Source organism: Charadrius vociferus, unplaced genomic scaffold (assembly GCF_000708025.1).
Source record: "Charadrius vociferus isolate BGI_N301 unplaced genomic scaffold, ASM70802v2 scaffold214, whole genome shotgun sequence".
Classification (NCBI taxonomy): domain Eukaryota; kingdom Metazoa; phylum Chordata; class Aves; order Charadriiformes; family Charadriidae; genus Charadrius; species Charadrius vociferus.
In genome coordinates, this window is record NW_009647955.1 from 36682 (window position 1) to 37889 (window position 1208).

The following is a 1208-nucleotide window of genomic DNA, read 5'->3' on the forward strand; positions in this document are numbered from 1 at the left end:
CATCCCATCCCGTCCCGCCCCGTCCTGCCCCGTCCTGTCCCATCCCTTCCCTTCCCATCCCATCCCATCCCATCCCATCCCATCCCATCCCATCCCATCCCAATCCATCCCTTCTCATCCCGTCCTATTCTATCCCGTCCCATCCCATCCCTGCCCATGGCACGGCCCCACCATGCCCTAACACCACTGTCTCTCCCCGCCCGGTGCCAGGCCCAGGGCATGGCCTATCGCAAGGCCAAACACGTCCGCATTTCCATCACGGTAAGCTGCAGCCAATCGCAGGCTGGGCACGGCTCTTCTCAGCCAATCGGAGCCCAGCGTGGATTCTCTGAACCAATCAGGGGGGGCTGGCACGATTCTGCTTGGCCAATCATGTTTGGCCTGTGTCTGTGCAGCCAATCTTGGACTGTCCTGATTCTGCTCAGCCAATCACGGCGTGTGTCCTCCCAATCCCAAACCTTCGCAGAGCCTCTCAGCCAGTCACGGCCATGGGATTTGCCCCACTTTGCTCAGCCAATCATGACACACCCTGCAATCCCTCCACCAATCATGAGCCCGGCTTGTCCCACCTTGTCCAATCATGGTGTCACCTACATCCTCTCAACCGCTCATGTTACCTGACCTGCGCCCTGCCCACGTGCTACCTGCACCCTGCCTGCATGCGCTGCCTGCACCCTACCCGGTCGCTGCCTCCGCGCTGCCTGCAGCCTCCCTGCCCCCTGCCTGCAGCGGTGGCCAGGCGTGCTGCCTGCTGCCCCACCGTTCACGCCGCCCTCTCTTGCAGGAGGACATGGACCTGGGTGACAAGATGACTCCGGCAGAGGTGAGGGGGTGGGCAGGGACAGGCAGGACCCTGCTGCCCAGGGGGACCCAGGAGATCTCCACAGGGTGCCGAGGCTGGGGGTGAACTGGTGAACACTGGTGAACCCAGGTGAACGCTGGGTGAAAGGGGAGGGAGGGGGGTCTTCGCTGACATCTTTGGGGGACTGTGCCGCCCTGCCCCACGGCGTGTCCCCCCGCCCTCAGATCATAGAGTGGGAGGAGGAGCAGCTGGACCAGCTGGTGGACTTCAGCAGCGCCAAGATCGACCCCGCACCCTTCCAGCTGGTGGAGCACACCTCACTGCACAAGGTGCACCCCACATCCCCCTCCTGGACCCCTTCCTTATCCCCCCACAAAAGTTTGGGCTCAGGGCTTTCTTCTTGACT

At 62.8% G+C, this 1208-nt stretch overlaps 1 protein-coding gene across 1 annotated transcript in view; it reads left to right on the forward strand.

Moving 5' to 3' along the window:
* Positions 1-1206, forward strand: part of CLCN2 (chloride channel, voltage-sensitive 2) — a 7621-nt gene extending 6415 nt beyond the window's left edge. Inside the window, exons 17-19 of the mRNA XM_009883388.1 lie at positions 211-261; positions 785-823; positions 1027-1206. Of these exons, the coding sequence (XP_009881690.1) occupies positions 211-261; positions 785-823; positions 1027-1206 (270 nt within the window). The remainder of the gene's footprint in view (positions 1-210; positions 262-784; positions 824-1026) is intronic.
* Positions 1207-1208: the final 2 nt, after the last annotated feature.